General features: G+C 42.2%; 1 protein-coding gene across 3 annotated transcripts in view; it reads right to left on the bottom strand.

Moving 5' to 3' along the window:
- STON2 (stonin 2) overlaps positions 1-22,311 on the bottom strand; it is a 77,765-nt gene that overhangs the window by 4,795 nt on the left and 50,659 nt on the right. For all 3 annotated transcript variants that reach the window (XM_065063750.1, XM_065063752.1, XM_065063751.1), the window contains exons 5-6: positions 7,231-9,066; positions 799-1,001 (exon numbers count right to left, since the gene is read on the bottom strand). In XM_065063750.1, coding sequence (XP_064919822.1) covers positions 799-1,001; positions 7,231-9,066 — 2,039 coding nt within the window. The remainder of the gene's footprint in view (positions 1-798; positions 1,002-7,230; positions 9,067-22,311) is intronic.

Genomic DNA, 22,311 nt, shown 5'->3' with positions numbered 1-22,311 from the left:
TGTACTCTGAATGCAAACCCAGAACCGAATCTGCAGAGGATAGGTGGCTTCTGAAGTGACAGCAGAAGACCAGCCTCAATTTTAAACTCTGCAAAGACTGATGTATAAAACAAAGAGATTAATTTACAAAATGCACATCTACATTTGTGTTCTAAATTTCAACACCTCCGAAAACTCAGGAAAAATCCAATGTTTAATTCCTAAAAGGGATATTTAGGAAAATCAAATACCATCTCCAGGGAATTTAGGAGACTACTAAAATGTAATTACAATGACCATTCAAAATATTTGCCATGAGAATCTTTTCAGTTTGTCTCATCACTGCTCTTAAAGAAAGCAGGTAGGATGCCAATTTCTCTGCTGAGTGATCAGCTAACGTGCAAATTTTGGGACACTGAGATTCTTGGCAGGTATATACAAACTGTATTTTCCCATCTGCTTCTCTCCTTGAGGCAGGCAGGAGGAAGAAGTATTTAAGCACAGAAATAATGTGATCCTTTTGTCTGCTTTAGCACTGCCACTGTAGCTGCTGTGCAAAACTCCCTGTCCACTCTCACCGTATCAGCTAATCCCCAGTAGCTGGCTGTGTGCATGCTCTTCCACAAAGCAACTGCAAGCAAGTTTATTCCGTCTTTGCTGAGGGATAATCCATGGCTTGTTTGCCATGAATCAATGCACAGAGCCTGGCATGTGTCGAATTCCCACTTCATCTGCCTGTTTTTTTATCATCTGCCCACACTTTTCAAGACAATGAAGCATGCAAAGTAACCATGGTGATTGGCACATCCTAATTTTTACCTTGTAACTGTAGTGTGCTGAATAGTTGACCCACTTCCTCACATCGGTCTTGTCCTCAACAGAGATGGACCGAATGGTGGCTTTGGACGCAGAAGTGGTGGGCATGTCAAATTCCACATCTACATAGCGGACAAAACTGGAAGGCACTTCCCGGTCAGAGCCAAGCTCCAGGTGACAGAAGAAGCAGTGAGGATGCCCAGAAGCTGGGGAAAGAGAGCAAATAGATATGAAAGTTGTATTAGATGGATCAAAAAAGACATTGAGGAGGAAGCAACATCACAAAACTGTGAGATACCCAGAATCTGCCTGGGTGAACTAGTTTGTAGCAAGTGACAGTATCTTACCTGTTTTAATACCACCAGAGTTTCCAGAGGAATTAACTAAAATAAACTGCAAAAAGGAATGTCATTCACTTTGGTTTGCTTTTAGTGGGTGAAAATACAAGACGTAAATTAAGCACTATAGGGTAAAAGTTATTTCCCCTCTTCTGGTTCCTTCAGAACATGTAACACACTAAGTACATTGTGGCACATCCTTCTGAAACATCATGTATTGATAGTAAGAGTAAAGGTGGCATTTGTCAGATAGTGCACATTTATTTGAAATTGTTATCCCCATTTTTAGCAAAATAAAAAATACTGGATAATGGTAAATAATTTTTCTGCTTTCAAAAAGCAGATTTGTGCACAGCTCGGAAATAACTGTTTATTCCTTGCTCTAACCCCTGACAAGGTGGCTAGTTATTAAGGATGGCAAAGTGAGGAAGTAATCATGTTTAGCTCTGTCATCTGTAAGTGATAACCTTTGTTGTTATTTTTCCTCTTTGTTTTGCTGAACAGGAGCGATATTTAAAAATTAAGGCAGGGACTGTGAGGCAGGCTAGGCTGGTTTTATTTCTGACTGCTGCCAGCTCCCTAAGCTCTTCACCAAGTCATTTAAGGTCTGTGCCTCAGTTTTTCTACCTGCAAAATGAGGATGAGAGCCTTCAAAGCCACCGTAGGTTTCTGACTGATGGGATCCTATTATGTAAGTATGTGTAAATGAAAGAAATGTATTAACAAATGAAAGGGATCCTTGTCTGCCACTGTTACAGGCTTTAGGATTTCTGACTACTTGTTCATTGGGCAAGTCCTTCTCCACACAGCTCAGCAAGGCGTCCAGGACAGAGATGAGGAAGGAGGAAGGCAGGAGGAGTGAAGAGATCTGGGCAGGGAAAGCCCAGCAGCTCTCCCTGGGAGGAGGAGGGAAACATGGCCTGTGCAGGACTTGAAAGCCTGGGGGTTGCAAATGAAGTAATTCCTCCTTCAGGGCTTAGCTCAAAAGCCAGCCTTGTTGAGCTGAAGCTTGAAAAGCAAGATGTGGGATTTTGACGTATTACTTGTCCCAACAGGATGAAGCTGAGCACTCTGTAGAGGGCTTAGGCATTGCAACATCCTGCTGCACCTCTGCAACAGAGTTGGAAAAAAACATCAACCTGCTGTTAGTCTGGTTAAAAATTCATCTAGAGTCAGCCTCATAATTCCAAACAGCCTAATCAGAGTTTCCTCACAACTGGAAGGCTTATAAACTTATGTCTGTGCAAAAAATCCAACAAGAGGCTATGCAGTTCAGCAGAGACTGCAGAGATACGCAGCACCACAGCCAAATTGTGAATGAGTGGCTGCAGTATCAAGCAGATATAAAAGCTCAAGTTCTGCAAGCGTTAAAACACATCACTTGCTTTTCATCAGCATGAATTATCCCAACCAGAGTGCTGACTTAGTTCCCCTGGTTCTAGAGTGAGCTGGGCCCTGTCTTGGCCAATGCTTCCTGGCTTTTCATACCTAGAGCACACTCTTCTCCATAAAAAGCAATGGCATAGAGTAGACCTTCAGGATGATCCCACTGACCACGGGCTAGCAGGGAGATCGCTGTGCCCTGCAGCACCGCAGCGCTTTTCCTTCTGCCCAGTCCTCCTCGAGCTTGGCCATGGTGGGCACACCTGTGGCAGCAATGCACCTCAGCCTCTGCCCTGGGACACTCAGGTGCTGCTGCACCTGCCTGGGTATCTCTGCACTCTGGTACTGCCTTATGTAGATGCCTAAAAATGAGTCACTCCTGGCTCATAAGTCCCATGTTCAGCACTCGCTACTGGCAGCCAACCCCCAGTCTCAGGCTCCCCATCCGTTTGTATCTCTTTCCTCACTCTGTACCAGTCTCAGCAGACTCATTACTGTAATCCTTCCTGCTCATCGGCTTTGCTGTGCTTTTCCTCTCCCCTAGTTTTGCTCTCTCCTTCAGGCTGTCTGGGTTGCAGAGGAGGCCCCACAGCAGCCCTGGAGCAGGCAACCCTGTGCTCTGGCATAAGCCCCATTCACAGCTAGAAAACACCCAGCTCGTGCCGCTGCACTCAGGAGCCAGCATGTGCTTGGTTGATTCTGGGATGGACACATGAGGGTGTTTAACTGGGCTTGAGCACACCTCACGACAGCAGGTTCTTTGAAGAGCGGAGCTACTAAACTTTTCATAATTTCAAGTGGACACATGTAACGAGCAGTTGCTCTTCTAACATACTTGAATGTTGGTAGATATTCACAGGCTTATAAAACAAAGAGACAAACCAAAACAACCAAACAAAAAAGGAATTTAAAAATGCAATGCAAACAACAAACAATTTTTTCAATAATTGAATTTCTTCTCGTAGAAGAAAAGACTATGCACAACACTTGAAAAAATATGGAAGTTATTAATTTAAGCCAGCTCAGCATGGTAGGCAGCCAAGTGAAATGATTAGGAAAGCAACTTCCCCACTGAAGCTATAGCAAAACTACTGAGCACATCAGTATTCATTAGTGCCTCAACTGCGAGGCACACAAGGCACAACTTCTATAGATTTTCTGTTTGTTCAAGAGGCTCATCCAGTGCTTTTTCTCTAATGGCCAGGTACACTTTTCTAGTAAAATCCGGAAGAAATTAACACACTGCTTTTGTTTTGCATCTCTTGCTTCCCTGAGCTACTAATATTTCATTCTGAAAATCAAGGATCTGATAATTAACATACATGCACGGATTACTGTGATTAGAGGGAATCTGCTCCAAATTACTCTGATGTCTCAACATATTTTGATTAAATGATTTAATTTACTTCAGAAAGTATATCAGGCAGCATGCCTGGGACCCACAGCCAACCGAAACCAAAGTTCAAATACCCAGATCCAAGGCTCTGCTTAGAGGCTACATCCCTGCTTCGCTGGAAGAGCGTTTTCCCACGATCTAAAACTGAGTGGATGTTTTCCTAATATTCTGCTGGTGGATTGAAAAACCAAATGTGGAGCCCAGCCAGCTGCAACTGAAGCTCTGCAGAGCATGTAAATAGGCTTTATCAACTGCTTTGATCATATTAATTGTGAATATGAGAAGGGCAATAAGTCGAACCAGCTATTTTGGAAAGGATTTCAGCAATGTGCTCAGTAGAATCCAGTTCATAGTTTTTTCTTAGGTCAAATAATAGGGTACACACAGTCCTTCATTTGTCATATGCTTTTCGATGTCCAGTCATCAGCAGACGCTTTGGCTACAAAATAATACAGACAGTGCTGATAACACGTTCCTATAGTAAGAGTGCAAAGGGTCTCATCCTGTTAGAAAGCACGAAGAGAAAACACTTGGATAAGACAGTGAAGCTGCTGAAATAATTGTTCACAATTCAGGTGCTAGGGCAGTACAACCTGCATGCAAGCAGTGAGCTCTGGGAGGGACAGGCTCTCCTCCTCCCCTGCAGCTGCAGGGCCAACCACAGACAGGGCTGATGGTCTCATACCCCTCATGCCTACGCAGAGCCTACAGCAGTCTCCACTCAGGGAATGGAGTGAAGCACATCAGGTCCAAGTGACTACCTGGAGACCATGGAGCTCCTGGGATCACATTTGCAAGGGACCGATGTGTCAGAGCACAAAGAGTCCCATAGTGTGTGCCTGCACATGTGCTCCTTTGATAGGCACACGGGTCTGGCAGACAGGGATGTGTGATGGAGGGAGCCATGCAGTGCATGTGCCCCAGGTCATGTGGACATCTTGCGTGGCCTCTGGAGGCACAGTGGAGCTGGAGACTGTGGCCACCCACAGCATTTCCCCCCAGCTGCAGCGCAACGCACCCACCACCTCCCTCCTGCTCTGGAGTCCCAGGCACCAGAACAGTTCATTAGCAGAGCAGATATTTACAGAGGACCCAGAGTGCTCTTAGGGGTGAGCTGCAAATGCCACAGTAAGAGAGCATGAAGTAAGAGTCAAGGGAATATTTTTATACTTAGTGCTTGAGAACTGCATCATTTATAGGGACTTTGGCAAATAGGAGGAGGTGAGTTATTATGTGGCCTTCTTAGATTTGACTGGTGGACCATGTGCACTTCTGACCACATGCTACTGATATATGGTCTGCTCCCAACCCTGTGCGTGCTTGGCTGTATCCAGTAGCATGTGGTCAGAAGTGCACATGGTCCACCAGTCAAATCTAAGAAGGAGTGGGAATCAACACTTTTGAGTACCATTTATATCCCTCTTTGTTTGCCGTATACTTTGAGTAAGAAAAAACATGGGATGAGTACTGTCAAGATATGTATTAATAAACAGTCCCTGAGAGGCAAGGGCAGATTTAAACTACACTTGGCCTGCTCTATCATCACTTTGGGATTCCCTCCCTCCCACATATCTCATGTGTCCTGGCCAAGACAGAGCTTGCAAGGCCCTTCCTTTCCCTGAATTAACATCTGACCTGACCGGAGGGGTGAGGACACTCTCTTCCTCTCAGGATGTAAACAAATCATAACTGCCCTGTGTTCTGCACAGTGACACTGATGGATAGATGCTCTGTGGCAGGGCTCCAACAGCAGTGCCAAGTCTGTGATGCATTTCCCCTTGACACAGGGTATATATAATAAAGCCTCACACTAGCAGAGATAAGATCAAGGAAATAAGAGACATAGATCAACATGTCCCTCAAATAGTGATGGATAAGGGAGAATCACCTCTCAGGAGGCAGTAGAAGCACGAGTTCCGCCTCTTCTCCTGGTCTGCTACCAGTATGTTCTGCGATTACTGTAAAGTCTGGGGGCTTTTATTTCCCCAGCAGTAATGTCTATAAGCTATACTGAGATCTTTGGAGAGAAGATGCCACAGAAGGCCCAGTTTCACAGCATCTCATTCCCAGAGCTCATGCAGATGGCATAGTGAGATTTTCCTAACAAGCATGTTATTGCTCATAAACAGCCTGAGGTTGATTTTTCACTGTGATGTTTCTCTTGAGTTCCCAAGCTCTCTCTTCTTATGTCCCACGTTACAGAAAATACAGAGCCTTCACTTTTGTCAGTGATATCCCTCCAAATTCGTAACCTATGGTGTAAGCTGGCATCCCTGGGCTGAAATGAGATCCAAAAGATTAAAAGACTGGGATCACTGTTTTACTGACACAACAGCTTAAACTCGGGAAAAACGTATGTCCTTAGAAAGTGCCCAATCTGGTACAACACTGAACTTCCCTTCAGGGAACACTGAACACAAAAACCCTCCCAGTCACTCAGCTGCATTACTACAGCATTAATACTGAAAAGTCCATCTCATTTGTAAAAAGCTAATCTAGATCAGAGATATCAAGAAGTAGAATTCACTATGAATAAAAACAAACCCAAGTTGTCTAGATTTATTGCACACTATGGATGAAAAGCAGGAAGTGGAATGACTGGCAACAATGGCCAAAGGGAACAGTGGCTTGCCCATATTATTTGAATGTTTAATTATGAACACGTTATTAGAAACACAAAGACTTGTGGATTTTATTTTTTATGTCTCTCTTCAGGTTTAAGCTGTATTTACCTGTCTACACTGATTACAGAAACATAGCCACAAACCGGTGTTTGGAATTTATTTTTTTTTTTGTGTGTGGTTGACATCTTACAATCCCCATTCCACATACTTTATAGGTGTTAGTTGTGGTATGCACACTGGAATTTATAGCACTGGCCCAGTCTGCTTAGCAATGTATGGAAAAGAAAGCACATGGGCTGGAACTACAACAGTTTATCTGGTCCTGTCATTCAGCCCCAGGGCATAGCATCTTGCCTTTGCAAGTTACCTGAAAAAGCCCTGCTTTCACTAACACTGCTAAGCACACAGAGATGTGTGATGCCCAAGTCCCATAGTGTACTTATGGAAGCAGAGACAGAAGGCATATTTTTGCATCTGGAAAGCTTAAACCGTTTTTTATCACTAACAATGTTTGTAGGATACAGAAAACTACTGCAATGAAGGGTCAGATAAATCCTTCATGCAACTAACTCATGTCTTTTGGTATACTACAGAGGATGATTTATCCCTCATCATGTAAGCCCAGTACTTCCTATCTTTCAAAATACCTAACTCCTTTTAGTTTACTCCTGCAGAGATGGTATGCACCACTCACCTGAGTTTTTGTCAGGCAGTCGGTTTATCCTCCATACAATGGAATTAAAGGCATGCTCATATTTGGCAGTTCCCAAAGTTACTCTCATTACTGGCTCAGAACCAGACACACTGGTTGATCCAAAAGTGGCCCCCTTGTTCACCTTGGCTTTCAAAGATTTCTCCCCCAGGACACTCTCCCTGCGGAAGTTCTTCACCCACTCGTTAGGCACTGGGTATCGGATCATCACATTTTCACAAGGGACCTGAGTTAAAGGGTCACGGTTGGATGAGAACCCAGTGGACATCATCAGCCAGCTCTGCACCTCCACCTCAGCACCATTGATGCTGGCAGCTGTCCTCAGAGTAAAAGGCAACGTTTTCTCAGCAAAGACAGTTCTGAATCGCATAAGTTCAAACCGGCAGGCATCCAAGGGGTTGAACAGGATAATACGGGAGTTATTAAACATATCCTCATCCACACACGAATGGAACCGACAGCTGTATAATTTAATCCACTTAGTGGTAGTAGTGGGCATAATATCCTGCCTTGCAACTATCTCATTCCCTTTGATCAGGATATCATTAAGGCCCAGTCTGCATTCCGCCAGGCCAGAAAGGAAGCTGAGAACATAGATATGGGTCAGCACACTGTGCTGGAGAATCACGCTGTCTCCTTTGGCCAAGATGCCATGGAACTCATCCCTGACATCAACCGTGATTTCTTCTTCTTGATAGTTTAGTCCCACTGTGCTCAGATCTGTTGATGAGGCTGGCAAGTTCATCAGTGTGTCTTGCACAGCACTGATGAAGCTGAGGAAGTCTTCATAGTCTGTAGTCCCAAGCTTGATAATTTGCTCTCTCTCTGCTGTATGGGCAATGGCTGGCTTAGGCTGATACTTCTTTTTCTCCTTGTAGGTTGTGCGGTCCAACCGTACACTATGTATCCTTCCATTCTCATCGTAGTTCTGGAGTTTACGCTCTGAAATCTCATGATTGATTTCAAGTTTGAATTCCCGGAAAGGTTTCTCCAGTCCTTTCTCATAAAAAAGCTGTATATATCCACTGTCAGTCAGCTTGACGTATATTGGTCCCCAGTGCCTGGATGACATAATATTCTTCTTCTCTGGGATCCTGAGCATCATTGGCCATCCATCCTTTGGCTGAGCTGGTGCCAGGTTAAATAAGGCTGCATCCAGATCATACGGCATCATGGGGTCATCATCAGGCAAAGTAGGGCTGCTCACATGATCTGGGTCTCCAATCTGGAGTTGCTTGAGCTGCTCTACAGCATCTGTGTGGGTTACACTTTTGTTTGCCTCAAGAAAATTTATGGTATCAGGTTCTTGATGGAGAATAATGAGAGAGTCTCTTTGGCTTTTGCCTGGAGCACTAGAGACAGAAGAACTTTTGGAACGCCTGTCTCGTTCCTCAAAGAATGAGCTGAATGGATTGATGGGTGAGGGCTGGACATCTCGCAGAGATTCATCCAGGAAGGGGTTAGTAGCACTCCATGGTGGCATTTCAACAGAAGGCAACTTGGTTAAGGAGGAGAGATCTAGCTTTTGAATTTTGGAGAGGTCCCCCAGTGTGCTTTTAGGACGTTCTCTTTTCTTGAAGGATGTAGTGAGGTTAAAATTAACATCTGGAGTCTGTGTTTCGGCAGGTGGGGTGTCTGTTTTCAAGGGAGAATGGTTCTGTGGTGAAAAGCTGACTTCATTGTCATCAAAAGTCACCCAGCTGGGAAAGCGAACTGTGGTTGGCATAGATGAATGCCCATTCATGGAGGTGTTGTTCAGCTGCCAGTTGACAGCCTCCATATCTATCTCTTCATCTTCCTGGAGAGATGATGAATTATCTTTAAAAAAAAAAGAAGGGAGGGAAGGAAATTTCAGCTAATTATTCTGAAGTTACCCAGTTCTCTCTGTCAAAAGAACCATAATCTGCACAGTAGTTTGCATGCTCAAGAAAGACCTATTAATATGCTGGGCAGGAAAGACAGTCAAAAGACATGGCTAAAGTGCTGAAGTCTGACAAGAATTAATGAAGAAATAGAAAGCTGAAGACAGAAAAGGAATGCAGGAAGAAATACAAAAGGAATGAGAGCAATGATGGCATTGCTCTCATTCCAACATAATGACCTAAAAAAAATCTAGCCCATATGTTGTAGTGATCTTTCAAAACTTCCCTCTCTAAACTTACAGGCTGCATTTCTTCTCTCCACTTATCTTCTGTCATTTACCTGTTTTGTTCCCTCTACTCTTGTTTTCATTTTTTCCCTTTCTGGCCCCATACCCTTTGCTCTAGAGAAGAATCCAGTAGGGAAAGTGAATGAACATCGAGGAAGAGCATTTCTCTGCTCTGTCCTCACATACTTGTCTGTGCATTCGCTGTTATCACAAAAGCACATGGAGGTCTGGCGAATCTGCCATAAAAGGTGCCGAGGTGGCATTTTTGCCCAGCATGTGTTCAGCAAAGGGACTCTTTGGCTCACCAAGTAGGAAAGAGTCTGCCAGACCCTGGTTGTCTCTGAAAAATATCTTAGAGAAGCCGTGATCTAGGGATGTACATTAGGACAAGGAAGAACGTTTTTTGGACTTGTATTGTGGAAGCTGTCCTCATCCTCTGTGAGGACATGGCTCCTTTGACGGCTATTTTCCTAGTCTCAGGCTCTGCCAAGACACTTCCCTGACGCCTGCACCATACAGTGCTATTTCCATCCCAGCTCTTTCTGGAGGAGATAGCTGGCAGTGCTAATAAGGTGTTTTCCAAAATGAGCATAAATTCCCAGAGTTCAGAAATTAAAGGGTTTTCCTCCCATTTTCTTCCCACTGGGCTAATGAATCAGAGTGCTCCTAAAAATAAGCAGCCAGCAAGAAATTATACTCCGCGGCTGCACCACAGATTTGCTCTACGTACAATACAGTAGTGCTGGCACTTGTGCCTTTTGCTTCTGATAGATATACAGATCACGTGTTTTACAGAAGTCACTGTTCATCAGTATAAGCAGAAAAGTGAGTGTAAAATGCAGCACATTGGTATGGTTGTACACCTGTGATTTGAGCATATTTTACAATATTAACAACAGCAACAACAACCAACTATTTAAGTCATTATTTCAATTGCCACCAGTTCCCAAAAGAAGATTATGTTGATTTCCATTCTGCTTCAACCATAATAGACAATTTGAATTTTTATTTCAGTTATCATTTAGATTATGAAATAGAGAATATTCATGTTAGCCAAAGTCCTGCCATTAGCTTATTATAATGTCTTGGACAACTTGATTTTCTGGGCCTCTCATCCCAGCTGAACAGGAGTCCACTCACCCATTTGATCTAAGGACAAAACACATCATGCAAATTCTAAGGGGTATTATAATGGAGAATTATCTATAAGCAGAATGATACCAATCTGGTTTTTAAGCCAGAATAACAACAAAGCAATAAAAAGAACAGATAGTGTACAAAGTGTATTTGAAAAGAAGTGGCACTACCTCAATTTCTCACATTTTCTTCTCTATGCTGCCATTTCACTCCCAGCTTTGCACAATGCCTCTCTGTAGTTTCCTGCTACTGGCTGCACCACTGGGCACAGTGGTGAGTCCTTTAAGTTTTACTATGAGACTATAAATAGAGATTTGTGGGGATAAGAACCAACAAGCCAACTGATTATCATCCACAACCACACCTTAAGTGAGAAACTAGTAAAAAAACCCATCAAGAATAATCTGGCATTGTTCTAATCCTCAGGTCCACACCAATACCTTCTATGTTCTTAAGAGTGGACAACCTCTTCCCTGCCTGCAATTATAATTTTCCCCTTTCCTGAATCTTGAATTCCAGAAACCAAATGTGATCTGACAAATAAATATTAACACTTCTGATGAGTTTGAGAAAGGCAGATGAGACGACCACCTTGAGAGTCCATTTGAAAAACACACAGAAATCACCTGAAAAAAAAATTTCTAAACTGAACAAGTTTTATAAAATTAATTGCCTTTTTAAATCCAGATTCCCAGAAATACTGCAGAAGCACTATGAGAAGATGGTTTCATATATGTAATCATTTGTGTAATTTTATTTTCTAGAAAAAAAAAAAAATCAATAAGCTCTTACTTGATTTGTGGAAGTGTCAAATCTGGGAAGTGAAATAATCTTTCTTTCCCAAACTAAAATCAAAAGTACATTCTTCTGTTGGCAAAGAATCCTATAGTTTGGTTTACACATATTTGACAAATACAGAGATGGTTCTAGAAAAGACAGGTTTTTAGCTTTGTCTGTAAGAGAATGACTAATAGTAGGGAGGATAAAAATAACAATATGCTAATGCAGCTAAGCATCCAAAGAAAGTTCCTGAGATCTAGATGAAATAGTGTGCGTATCCCAAGAGAAATACTGGAAACTCTGCTGCAAAGGCAAATACATCATGGTGAAAAATCTTGACACCGCTAGAGGATGGCTTGGGCAATTCAGATTTTTCCCTTCTTGACTTTTGATAAGTTCCTAAACATGGCTGATAAAGTCGAAAATGTCCTTCAATTTGGCAGCATCCCAGTTGGTCTGGGAGCAGACACTTAAGAAACCAATTCCCCAGGTTAATGTTTTGTTTTTGTAACTGTTTTCAAAATTCCTTCCTACAAAATAAGACGAGAGCTTGCTGATGGGATGCAGTCTTCAACCTAGAGGGACTCCTGACTGAGGAAGACTAGATCTGCACAAAAAAAGGAATAAGTGATTAAACAAAACACTGGCTTTTTCCTTCCTGACCATCTGACTTTGCTTTCCTAAGCAAATTACTTTGATAGGTGTCTACTTTGCAAGTTTAAAATTTTTTATTGCCTGACCTTGCCAGATTCCAACCTGACAGGTTGCTCCAGCCAGATACAAACACAGGAACAGATTTACCAAGGAGGCGAAGGGGACAGCAGCTCTGTCTCAGTGACAGCAGCAACATGTGAGCACTGGGGCAAGCAGTCTCAGGATGCCCACGCAGCTGTGCACCTCTGCATTTATTTCACCATGGAAGTGGTGCCTGCAACCAGCACTGACCATACCTTACTACATACTTGCCTGAACATCATTACCAAGCCATTAAATAACTTGGAATCTTAAGTCCCCAGAGAACAATAAAATGCCAACCTGCACAGTAAGATTTTTTTTCAGCTGTAGGCCTCTTAAAGTTTTGTTGGCTTTGGAAGTGTTCAATAACAAAATGGTTAATCATTTCAGTATGATAAACTGAAAACAGCATTGTTATAATGGATGTAGAACATCTCACTGTGATTGGCCTCTTGTGACCCAGTACAAGGAAAGGCACCTTTGGTTCTCTCTATTGTAACATCTCTACATTTTTCTATTTAAACTATTTTGGCCAAAACCCCCAGGTAGTAGCATGCTACTTATGCCCGGGGGAAGGCAGCCATCCAGCTGCAAACAGATAATGACCAGAACTGTGCCAAGGAATTAGTAAGAAGACCTGTGAGTGTTACACACCTTTCAAAAAGAAAAGCAAATAACGACTCTAAGAAATGGATCTGAGCAAAAGCCTGGATTTTCAGATTTCTGAGTACTTGTCTATTTTGCCCCTTGAGAGAAACTACCTCAGAGCTTCATGGCATGACTATTTATGTTACCTGAAGATATTAATTTAAATTTAATTCAGATAGCTCTACTTTACACTTTAATCGCTAGTACAGGCATATCCTTAACACGGTCACACCTTCCCACGGGGTACTCGCTTCCTTGCTGCAGCCAACACCAGCTTCTCAGACAACATAAGCATTGCTAAGCTTTCTGTTGACATAGCTGGATCTATTCTAGGGCTCTTGCTGGGAAAGTAATCTACATAAACTTCACCAGACATTGATATACAGGCAGGTAGTACTTCAGACTTGGCCTTTAAAGATCAGCCAGGTTGAGAGGATGCCAGGTACAAAACCTGTAGTATCTCTCTCTAAGCAATGATGGAAAAGCTGACAGACAAAATCTGGAAGAAATCATGGACTAGGCTGTTGTGCAGTTACATCTCCATGACAAAGGTTGTACTTTCACATACTTTCTGTGACATCCATATCTGGTAATTTCCTTGCATTCCTTTTCCATCCAAGTCACAACTGTGTCTGTACACTTTTTTTTGGACTGTCATGTTTCTGATTCTCCCAAGATAGACAGTGTAATTTAAAATAAATTTAACATGAGTGGGCTATTGCCCTGAAGTGATACAACTGGACTCCTATCTCCAACCTTGCCACTGACCTGCTACGTGGCTCTGGGAAAACGCTTCATTACTATCACAGCTTCTGGTTCTCTTTCCACTTTTTGTAATTGTTGACTATTAGAGTGTTAAATGTGGAATGGTTATCGTTCCTCTGCACTGCAGTACCCAGCACATTTCTAGGACTCTCACAGAACACAGAGAATGCGTGTAAATGTCACAGAGTTGGATATAAACCTATGAACTGTTTCAATGAATATTTGTTGTATCTATCCACTTGCAAAGAGTTTCAAGCTTGGTATAAGCTATGATGCCAGACCTGTTTTTGTAAGCTTTCCTGTTTACCGCAACTCTGTTAATGGTGGAAGGTCAAATCTGTTACTGCTGCAGACATCAGCACAACTTTCTCTAGCTCAACAAAGCTACAGCAGAAAAGTGCCAAGGAATCTGCAGGAATCTCAAAGCACAGAAAATTTCTTGTCAATGGGAAGTTACTGCCTGCTTATTTTGCACAGAGGATATCCCTCTGATGACAACTGTTACTACCTCCATGTGTTTCCTGGGTACCTATGCTATGAATTGGCGTATGGTAACATTATAGGAATACCTACAAATGTACTCTCCCAACCTGCAGGACACTTTCTTCCTGGAAAATTGGAAAACTCCAAACCTCTTGACCACCAAGACCAGACAGGCTGGAACACGGGTTTGTAGGCATTCCTGCAGATGTGACGTGTGGAAGAGATGACTGCTCACACAGTCCTTGCCTTCTGCTGCTGAACATACTACATGCAAACATTTAACAGCAATCTAGTTCTCCAGCATGTAGAACTGTTAATACAAAAGTTATGTTTAACTTCATACTTTATGGCACAACTAAGAAACCTTTCAAAATCATCACAGACCAAGTAACCAGCAGGAGAAGGTGCAAGATGAGAGACTGAAGTCACAGACCTGATCTCTATGGTTCCCTTTCTTACTCTTCCTCCCACTTGACAGGCTTCTCAGATCATGTTGCATGGATTAATCCTTAGCTAACTTTTCAGTTCATCATACTCTGTCACATTCTATCACTACATCTCTTTGAAGTTGGGTGTCTAAATTTAGGCCATGTAAATCAGTGGCCTGATTAAACCTAGTGTAGTTTCATCCCGCATCTGCAGTACTATGTAGTTTGTTCCTAGCATTGGGTTAATCACTACTTAAATGTGATGCCTGTTGCTTGGATAACCATTGCAAATTCATCACAAGTCCCAAAAGAAGTTTAATCGTCAAAAGAAGTTAAATCATCTGAAGTTACAAAGAAGTCATATCACAGAGCTTCCAGCTCTATTTAAAACACAAGTTTAATCTGTGTTCAATTAATTTATCTATCCCCATGAGTGCCTATAAGAACTGCTATATTTCATTCTAAATGTAACCCATCATGCAGATACTAAATTGAAGATGAAATAAAAACAAATGATGACTCAGCCTCTCACAGCTAGATTGCAGCTGCTCTCATACTGCAAGAGAACTGTTGAAAGGACTGTTCTCCATGTATTATCTTAAAGGACCCTGTAAGTTTTTGTGGACTACATTTGTTGATGTTTTGACATTTTCTTATTATTCCATACCTACACAAATGTATGTATTTATGGGAAGATAAGACTACTGCATTTTGTGCTTACGGTGCTTCATTACCCTGAATTATTTGCCCCATGTCTCCATCCTTCATGCTGCCTCTTGCTGCTTGGAGAAGGGAGAGAACATCTTCCCAACAACTGAGCTTGACCCAACCATTAAGAAATAGAGCCCAGACTACCTCTAAGAACGGTGGTAGTTGCAGCTGGAAGTTTCATTGCGACCAGCTATGTATGATAATATTTCAGTGCCTTTTTCTGTCTCACATGTTTTCCTCTCCTCTGTTTATCTTCATTCAACTGGAGAAACTAATTAAACAAAGACTGAAATTCGATCAGAGCCCCGTCATTATTCCTTGATTAAAGAAAATGTTGAAGATAACAAAATCAGTTTGCAACTTAGAACTTTACTGCATGATTTAATTGAAAAATACTCAATATTTTTATTGTGTTATGTTTATTGAGTAGCTAAAACTCTGGCTCCTGTTGTCAGTAAAGAAGAAAAGAAGAAGGCTACTTTAAAACCATATTGAAGCAAATACATTTTGTTCTTGTAACACACTTACAAAAAGTGGAGTTATTCTCTTACGTGCTAAACAATGGTAGCGAATGGGTCTCAAAACTACTAAAGAAAATAAGGCTTTTTGATTTAAAGCCATCTGAGAGTCTCAGATCTAGGAAGCACTTGTTTTTTCCTGGAGGTCAGCTCATGTATTTCCACTAGCTGGCCAGAAGGGGGTACATTCAGACTGATATAATTAGAAAAAGTCTTCAAGACTTTTACAAGTTTTAGACAAGACTATGCCTGTTTAAAGAATTCACAATATATATGCGACATAATACTGTTGTTTAGTAACGTGGTGGTGTGCGCCCCCCACCTAAGCAACAGCCACAGGGGTGGTCGCTTCAGCCGGACTTTGGGGAGACGGATGCCCACACAGTAGCCAAGGGCAGGGACCCAGACTTCTTGCTGGTATGCAAATGTGACTATAAATCAATCACCTTATTCCTTAAGCAGTGGACAGCCCAGAGCTCGTTGAGCTCTCCTGCTCTGCAGCAGGCTGCACAACAGCATCTCCGCTCAGGGTGGGATGGCTCTCAAGGTTACGCCTGCTGTAGGGATCCTTCACTCTGCAACACTCAGAGATTCTTTGCTGCAATACATCCTCAGTAAGTGGCTAAGGGCTTGTTAAACTTTGTGAGCTTTGCTAAGATTATAGCTTAGACTGACTGTGCTTATATAATCCTTTAGACATGAACCATTGACCAAGTGTGGAACAAGGACTGGATCCAGCTGCACCTCCACTCTGCTCAGTAAGAGTTTAGAAAGCAAAGGAGTCTGCTCTGTATCTTGTGACTCCCTCGTGGAGGGCCTCCCCAGTGTGTCTGACTTACCTGTCCTCTATGCCGTAAATAATCAAATGTACCTTGCCATCGAATCTTGCATTTACCATTGAACTTTGTTAAGTCACTGGCTTATATCAAAATATATTGTTGCTTCTCTCTTGTGACTGAAGTGCATCACTCCATCACATATAATTCAGAAATTTTAGCCAAGTTGTGAACAGGTTTCATTATAAGTGGTGGAGAAAGCATTAAAATCTGCTTGTTTTTCCTTAGAACTAATTTCTATTAAACAAACATAATATACTCACGAAGTAAACATCTTAGCAACTAAGCATACCTACATGATTCATTACAAAGCAACTTCACTTCCATGCCTGAAGACACAGCATAGATAATACTAACATATTTTTACCACTATGTCATCTAGCTTTGTTTTCAGCAAGGTGTGCTCAGTCCAGAGGTTACTGAGTCTACGAGCACACCCCAGCCTTAGTCATTATTACTACCACTGGAGCAGTTAAGGTCCAAGTTTGGCCTGTGTGTGAGGGGACGGAGCAGAACTAGGAAACACAAAGCTGAACCTGTTCCAGCAGAGGGATCAATAAGAGAATGACTGGTTCCTTGGAGAAGAATGAATCCTACTGCTTCATCTTTCCTCCAAAAGGAAAACAAGGAGCAAACGAGAACAATGGAACACACACACATGTCATTTTTCAAAAGCAGTTCCTTTCAAAGTACGTTGTCGAAGACAAACAAAATCAGTTTGCCTCTGAATGTACTTTGGACTTCTATCCACAGCGGTCTGCTTCCCTCTCTGATATTAATAATTAGTACATTCAGCATATCCTTCAATAGTGGAACTGCCACTGAGACGAAACCATGGAGCTTATGAAGAAATAGTCTGAGAGTGAATAAGGTCTGCCAGCCCAGGACATTTCAGGAAGTTAATGATATTTGGCAAGCAGAATAAATCTGTAGCCAAGCCTACAAAGGCAAAGATGATGCCACTTCATCTTGGAGGACCTGATACTAACATCCACTGAGCAAACTCTGTTTTGCAAAGAGCTGTTACACAAATCTCTCATACACAGACAATACGCTACTTCATTATGCCATAATTTTACAAGTAATATATGATGGACTGGTAACAAAATACAGAGGTTTGCAGACCTCTTAAGTTTTGCCTTCAGTGCTTGAGACAGTACCATGTGAAATAAGCCTGACATTTGCAGTGCCAGACCACAGGTGGAAATGTGCCAGCTACCGGATCCTCTCAGAATTTGGGGTCCCATTAAGCAGCATAACCTTTCACTGCAAAGCAACACACTGTGGTCTAATGCATCAAGTTATGGATCCAAAGGCAGCTGCAGTATTGCATAAGCATGAGGGTCTGACTCTGTTGAATGAATGCAAGAATGCAAGAAATGTTCTCATAGTAACAGGAAAATTGAAGGTAGGAGACCATCACGTGCATGAGATCTCTGAAACATCCTGGTTTTGCTATTGCCAGCCCATCAGTTCAGAAACTGTACTGATAGTGACCAGAAATGGTAATACCAGCTGATGACAACTTGGTAGTTGGCACAAAGTAACTGCCTGATCTCTAATTCCTAGCTGGGCGGATCCTGCATGACTGGAGCCAACAACACTCCAACTATCTGCTCAGTCTTGTGCTGATTCCGTAGCAAAAAAGGACAAGTCAGTACACAGGGATGTTGAATAAGACTGTACCAGTGTTCAGTTCACTGCTTACAAAAATAAACACTGATGTCCATCTCTGCACATCATTTAGAAAGAAGCAAAACAAGGTATATCAGGGAAAGAAGGAATGTGTTTTGCTTGATGACCGACCAAAAAAAAGGTACAAAATTAAAATGTATATTGATAGACAAATATTTAAACCTATCTACTGCACAGAAAAAAGTGATGGGGGTGGAAGAGAAAAAGAACAGGTATTTGTCATTTTACATCATCAAAATGCACTATTGCTAACACTTGTGGCTCCCCACAACATTTAAAAATAGTAGCACTAACTTCCTCATTCCTGCACCCAAGGCATTTCCCAGGATCAAGTTTTATATCATATCAAGTCAGCAGCTCACATCCTGTCTGCCAGACTTGTCTGCATATCTCCGGTTATCCAGGCAAGAGGTAATCTCGTATTTATACACCACCTTTATCCTGAGCAATATCAAAATGATTTACAAGTTATGCCACTGCTGTTATTTCAAAAAAACCTGAAGACCTATTTCCCAATTTCTAATGTAAGGCTTTGTAGAAATTTCAGTTACATATTTTAATAATTTAGTTACCCGATTAACTGTAAAGACAGATTTGTTCCATAGACAACACAGCTGATACATACTTATATATATATTGGAACAGTTAACACTTTTGCCTGAAGCTTATGCTAATATTTTTTTTCTCTCCTGTAACTTGTCATGCAAAAATTTTCTGTTTAAAGTGCAGAGAAGACCTTGTAACTATGTGAGGGCAGCCAGTTTGGCTAGTTCTTCTTGACTCAAAGCATGTGGGAGCTCCTGCCCTCAACCAAGTTTTATGAATTAACAGGTGAGGTGCTCAATGCAAAGGTGAGAAGAGCTATAGCAAAGCCATGTGTAGGCAAAGTTCTTTTTTTTCCCCAGTTCCTGAAGGGATTTTTGACACATAACACAAAGGGCTGAAGGAGACTAGCTGCAAATAGTGTGAGGAAACAGAAAGGACAGCCTGATCTCTGTGTAATGCCTGACCCATGTAGATGTGGCTGAGGATGCACCTGTCAAAGCAACACCCCCACCTTCAACAAATAATGATAATTACAGGTGCTTGACAAGCAGCATGTTGCAAAGGATATGACATAGGAATGAGCTGCAAAAGGCTTAGGTGCTAATCTGAACTATGTGATTGTCTAAGTGACCTTCAGCCAGCAGTTAATGCCCCCTGCTCTGCAAGCTTTCTCTCTGTAGCAAAGCAAAAATACTGATGTAATGGAAAGTGTTAATAGAGTTTGATGAGTAGGCTACCATAAGTCATGTGAAAGCTTGTGGGCTTTCTAGGGACCATGAAGGATAAATGGAATAAACAAGGGAGCTCCTGGGGAATAAAATAATTGGAGACAGTAGAAGCTGTTGCCTTTGAGCAAAATTTAACTCATGCGTGCCAAGGAATTTCCTTGTGCACTGCTTGCAAGCCGGTATATCTGGATGAGAACAAATAGAAATGTGGAGAAACTGCAGTAAACAGCCAAGACTGGATGCTTAAATACAGGACTGGTTGTGAACTGCAAGGATGAATGCTGAGCATTTGCTTCTTACCGTTTGTTCCTCCCATACTCTGAAAAACAGAGCACTGTCCACATCATTCAGAAACAAGAAGGATTCCATCTAAAATACTAGAGGTAAACCAGAAAGGCCTCTAGTACCAGAGTCAGCAATACTCTTGCCTGAGATCTCAGTGTGACAAATACTGATTTTTCCAAAGAGAGCAAGTGCATGGCATGGTTCCCTCTGCCAAGACTGATCTAATATTAATTGGGGGCAAAACTGATGATAGATAGAAAGAATATATCTTCCCAGCTTTCAATGGAAACTATCATATGAATTAATGATTTAAAATGCAGTTATTTTTAATGTACCAGCCTTCCACAATGTTGGAATACTAAAACTTATGATCTGGGAGACATGTTCTTACACAAAATCAGAATACAGAAAATATCCCCACTATTTTGTTAAAAAAAACAAAGTATTTCATGTCTGATTTTCCTTCAAATAAATTGCATGGACTGGGACAAATAAAGGCCTGAGACATCAAGATCAAGCAGTAAGGTGGGCTGGGGAACGTTTATAAAACGGAAAAAGACTTGGGAGTTTTTCCAGGAGTCTAAGGTGAGCATGGGGTTGCTCCTCACCCTGGGACAGTAAGGGTGTGAAGACTACATACACTCTTCTAAACTGTGCACCTGAAAGACCTAAATATTTGCTTAGGTAGAAACAGGGGTGATAAAAGCAGGTTGCTCAGAGATTCCAAACAAAAATTTTCACCAAGTGAAAATACTTAGAGAAACCCACTAGTTTCCAAACAGTTGTCAAGACCCTGGAAAGCAAAGTCTTGCTGCAATAAGATACTGAAACATGCTTGTTCCTAACTTCACCCTCCTTTACGGTGACACTTCAAGATTCTTCTCAGGTTTTGACATCCAGGAAAACTACATTGACGTTACAAGGGCTGTCTTGGAGAGTGTTTCTAAAAGCCCAGCTCTATCTGCAGAGCTTGCGCCTGCCCTGCCAGTCTGACTAGCACAACTACACTATCAACAACTTCAGCCAACTTCACAAACTAATGGAGCTGACCCAGCTCACCCTTCATATGCACATAACGAAAGGTTTCCCAAAGACAGTGGAAGACAGAAAACTTGTCAACTGCTCTTGCCTTCTGACCCAGACTGACTGTTGTTAACATCCCATGGTTCTATCAGCACCTCATCTCCAACCTCAAGGCAGCTGCTGCCCAGCCCACGAGGCTGTTATGAGGGAATGGCTTGTTTTACAATGTATTGCTCTGATTAATGAGGCCATTCCCCACTTTCCACACTCATCTGTTCCAGGTCTGGGACTCCCTTAGCACAGCCTTTTCCTTCGGCCCAGGCTCCCACCATAAAAGCCCAGCTGTTGTGCTGCTACCCACAATTACAGGAAATCAACAGAACCAAATACTGGGCTGTTATCTTCCTTATGTCATTTGGAGTTTTGTTTTTCTTTTTTGTATGTGTGTGGAGCCACTACGGTACATGGGATTATTCAGGGTCATTCCACAGAAGCAGCCAAACAGAAATGATCCAAGAAGCTATTTCTTCCTCTCTCCCTCGGGCCATGCTGGTATGACTACAGCAAGCAGAAAGGCTTGGGACTCACTGTTAAATGTGAGAGTTTGACCAAAAGAGACCCACGTGTGAAGAATGGAAAGAAGTAGCCCATGATGTTATCACAGCACTCTGTGGCGAGAAGCGAAGAAGAAACCCCATGTTTCCTTCCTCTCTGCACGAATTGTAACTTCCTATCTTCCCGTCTCTAGCAGGCACCTTTCCTCCCTGCTAGGGCTCTGCTCAGGGGCAAAACACAGGGCCCAAATTCCCTTATGCTTGTCCTGCAAAACTTCTCAGCCACGCCAACTCTGTTCTTCCTGTTAAGTCTCAGCTCTCCTGAACCACCTAGTTTTTGCTGTGTGTCCTCTTTCTTTCCCAAATGATGCTACCCATTCTTTTGATGAGGGTACAGATGGGGAGGAATTCAGCTAGTGGCTTTGCCACATCATCTCTTTTTCTTTGTAAGAAGACAGAGAGCAGAAAATATTTAAATAATCCTGTGGAGAAGTAAACAAGAGACCCTAAATGTCAGCCATCTCAGTCACTGAGAGCCCCTTGCCATATATGTGTACATACACACCTCATACATGAGAGAATAAGATATCAGCTTTCAAGGCGATGAACAAAGAATCCTGAAAATGTCTGTCCTGAGACAGCAGTTACTAGGAATCAGGCAGGGTACACAGGCTGGATGGGACTGGGCTCTGATATTGTCAGGGCAATGCCTGTATTAAACACACCACAGAAAGCAAAGCAGAAATAAACTTCTGCATTCTTGAAATCTGGATGAGACTTCGCAGGTCCTCAGGGCACAGGATAAGATTAGGGAAAAAAAAAAAAAAAAAAAAATATGGACAATATAAGGAGAAAGCTTACAGCCTGTATCACCAAACTGTGTAGCTGGTTTGGTGGCAGCTGAGCTACAAGAGCTGAGCACTGGATGTGACTGATGCGAAGGAAAACAACAGGGGCCCCACAGCTGCTGTGCCCTGTAAACAAAGCACAGCTTTCTGAAGGGCCATGTGAGATTTTGAGAATAGGCCTGAAAGAATCGAGT

The sequence above is a fragment of the Columba livia genome, chromosome 5 (genome assembly GCF_036013475.1).
Source record: "Columba livia isolate bColLiv1 breed racing homer chromosome 5, bColLiv1.pat.W.v2, whole genome shotgun sequence".
NCBI lineage: Eukaryota > Metazoa > Chordata > Aves > Columbiformes > Columbidae > Columba > Columba livia.
The sequence above is the reverse complement of the archived record's forward strand: the minus strand, read 5'-3'. Positions and strand labels throughout refer to the sequence as shown.